Below are 3,363 nucleotides of genomic sequence, written 5' to 3'. Positions count from 1 at the left end.
TACCTTCTTATACAGTGAGGTAAACAAGAAAAAAGATTACCTTCTTATACAGTGAGGTAAACAAGAAAAGAGTACCTTATACAGTCAATAAAAAGAAACGAATTGTGTTTCTCTCAAGTTTATAACACCAAGTCACTTTTTTATAACTTTATAAATTTTTTGAAAACTTATAAATTTTTTAACTTATCAATTTTTTTTTTTAACTTTTTTTTAACTTTTTTTAAAATAATAATAATAATAATTTCCCTCTTTTTTATGAAATAAATTCACATCAAATATATATTTTTAAAACATTTATTTTTTCATCAAAACAATAACACATACATACATACACTTAATATCCACAAGTAATGTACACCTGTTTGTTATAAGTGTGTGCAAATTGTTCAATATAATGTCTATAATGATCCTTATTTCCTCCTAGTCCACAACATAATCCAAAAGGAAAAGCATAATTCTGGTAAGGTAAACTACCCATTTGTTGTAAACAAGCTTGAAACCATTTCTCTCTATTATATGCTGTGTCCCAATAAGTGGAAATTCTTCTAGGTTTGTGACTTGGTTTTCCATAATCCCATTGACATAGTAAACAAATGACCACAGGGGTTTGTGAAGGAAACACCTTAATAGTGCCTGGAATTCCTCTATCTTCTTCTACAGCTATATTTGGAAATATCGAAGCTGTGCGGGTGGCATAGAGATTGGCTTGTGGGAATTTCTCTGCAATATATTGACTCAATCCATAAGCTTTTACAGACAAACAATCACAGTGATGAACAATAGCTTCTACCTCACAGTTGAGTAAATCACCTTGTATCTCCTGGACACTCATGATGTAAAATGAATCTATTTTTTAAAACACCTTTGTTTTTATACCCCTCACACCTTTGCAAAAAATATGCTGACTGCACAGGTAAATGCGCCGTGTGCAAAGAAATATAACGATAGACCTACGTTTTTTGTTTATGCTGACTATACAGGTAATACTTAGGGACCGTGTGCAAAAAAACATTGCAAGAATGTGATTATGACGTCACACTTTTCATTCACAGTCTAGACTGTCTAGCCAGGCAGGCGGTTCAAACTGGATTTTTACTGAAAAAACCATAACACAGAATTTTTTTTTTTTCATTCTTTATTTGTAACAACAAACAACAACAAACAACAACAAACAACATATTTACAATACATTTTGATAAAAACATTGACACTTTTGTCCATGACCCGTAGGTAATTTATGATAAGCGTTTTTAAACCAATTCGCCACGTATCTGTCCCTTTGTAAAGCCGTACTCTGGTCAAAAGGGAATAGCCATTCGTCCGCTTTCTTTCTTTTCTTGTCTCTTTGATGTAAATAATACACGCAATATTGTCCACACACATCGGTATTCCAGTCTTGATAGCGATACGGATTATAAATCCATTGCTGAGCATGACGCTGGATAAAATCTTGAATTTCTTTTTGTAAGGGAGGAAATCCATAAGAATCGAAATATTCCACCACGGGATTGCTCACATACAGACACACCCAATGTTCTCCAGGTCGATCTTGAGGATCCGTATTGACCACCACAGCTTTTTCTCCAGGTCTTAATTGATCCGGTAATAAATCTATAGGATACACCCCTCCAAAAGAACTCTTGAATTCTCTGGATAAGACTTCTCTTAATTGTCCCGTATCCATTAGTAATCAATAGCCACTTCTCTCTGTTTGTTAATGTCTAAGACGTTATCGAATTCTGCATACACCACACAATTTAAGGTGTTCCCCGTATTGGCGGTAAACTGCACTTCTACTCTCAGATTTCCTGTTTCTATGAGATGGAATTTATCCGATTGCGCTTCTTGATCTTTAGTGAAATCCCATCCCCATAGAGTGTAGCCGCTTTTATACTCTTCTAGGGTGATGTCCGGAGCCCAATCTTCTCCTAATTTTCCCAGAGCTTGATACAGACTGAGATAAGATCTCAGATATAAATCGTCGTTGAAATTAGGTTCAAAACATCGAGTACTCATGGTCTCTCCGTTGATACTGACATCTAATTTCTTGATCCCAAAGTTTTGGAAATGAAAGGGATTTTTAGTTTTATCTCCGTTAAAGGCCGCATTCTCCACAAAGCCTAAAATGAGACGTTTAGGCATCTGACCTTGAAACAGATGATCGGTAATCTTAGACTGGGTTCCTGTGGGGATGGTAAAGGTTTTCACTTCCACTCTTCTCAAGGGATATTTAGCTCTGTGAGTATTTAGATTTTGATTGATCTGATTCATCAAAGTAGGGGCAGGTTTGATTTTTCTCACCCACAAGACCATACTCAAGATTTTCACTTTTCCCGTATTGGCTTGACCGGTCATCATGTAGAAAGCAGGTCTAGCTCGATTAAATCTCAAACGGACGTCCACTCCATTAGGTAGAAAGCGATCTTGTTGAAACAAATCCAGATGTAAACGATCCAACAAAGTGAGTTTCTTACTTCCAGCAATAGCTTGGTTTCTTTTTCGGAATCCTTCGTTTTTAGAATCGTCCGGGTACTCTGTGAGGATGGGTTTGCTAATGGTCACGCTATCATCTTGGTTTTTAGCAAAGGTCCTGCTGGCAGCCGCGCCGGAGACTGTCAGAGCCTCTAATCCCACTTCGTCCATATGTCCTGCCGTGTCTTTTTCCCATAGACTACAGGCTTTCATCTGTGTATTTAATGTTCTGGGTTGGTAGGACAATAATTTCTCCAGATACGCTTTGTAAGGATAAGTATCCGTTCCGGGAGTGATGATTTTTCCATTCAGACTGACATCGATTTCCGTAAACATGGAATGTAATATATTATTCACCGGAGCTATTTTAGCCGGATCTCCAGCCAGAGCACTTCCATCATTTTGAGTAAATTGACATACCATTTGAAGATAAGTTTGAGATAAATCCAGATATTGATCTCCTTGTCCTTTAATTTCAAATTCGATGGGAGCCGTATCGGAATCTAAAGTACTGGAAATAGGGTAATATTCTTCCCATTTCGACTCTTCTAAAGCAATGTTAGTGGGAGGGACTTGGAACAATTCTAAATTGTTCATCCCACAGGCACAGGAATCGGGTTGTAACATGTTGACTCTAGACGGAGTGATCGCCAAATGAAGGTCTTTGAGATTCGAGGGTCCTATTTATACTCTCTCTCTCAGTCAAACACATCTAAAGTCCTTTTTCTTTTAGGAATTCCTCCTCCTTGATTTTTCTTTTTTCTCTTAGGACCTCCTCGGGCTAATAGGACTCTCTCCCCTCTTTCCGTCTGTTTTCTTGTTCTTCTTCGTCCTTTCCCTGTTTGCCCTTTCTTCTTTTTTCTAAAGGGTAAAGAAGTGCCTCGATTGAGA

General features: G+C 37.3%; 2 protein-coding genes across 2 annotated transcripts; both read right to left on the bottom strand.

Annotated features, from left to right (window-relative positions):
- Positions 1-334: 334 nt before the first annotated feature.
- On the bottom strand, positions 335-832 carry LOC134229879 (uncharacterized). The gene has a single exon (XM_062711662.1). It carries the CDS (start codon positions 830-832, stop codon positions 335-337), a length of 498 nt encoding a protein of 165 aa, XP_062567646.1.
- An 851-nt stretch (positions 833-1,683) lies between these two features.
- On the bottom strand, positions 1,684-3,099 carry LOC134229878 (uncharacterized protein F54H12.2-like). The gene has a single exon (XM_062711661.1). The coding sequence runs from the start codon at positions 3,097-3,099 to the stop codon at positions 1,684-1,686; it is 1,416 nt and encodes a 471-aa protein (XP_062567645.1).
- Positions 3,100-3,363: the final 264 nt, after the last annotated feature.

The sequence above is a fragment of the Saccostrea cucullata genome, unplaced genomic scaffold, assembly GCF_032062105.1.
Source record: "Saccostrea cucullata isolate Sc308-1 unplaced genomic scaffold, CSIRO_AGI_Scuc_v1 ctg4431, whole genome shotgun sequence".
In the NCBI taxonomy this organism is placed as follows: Eukaryota; Metazoa; Mollusca; class Bivalvia; order Ostreida; family Ostreidae; genus Saccostrea; species Saccostrea cuccullata.
Note: the sequence above shows the minus strand (reverse complement) of the source record. Positions and strands in the feature narration are given on the sequence as shown.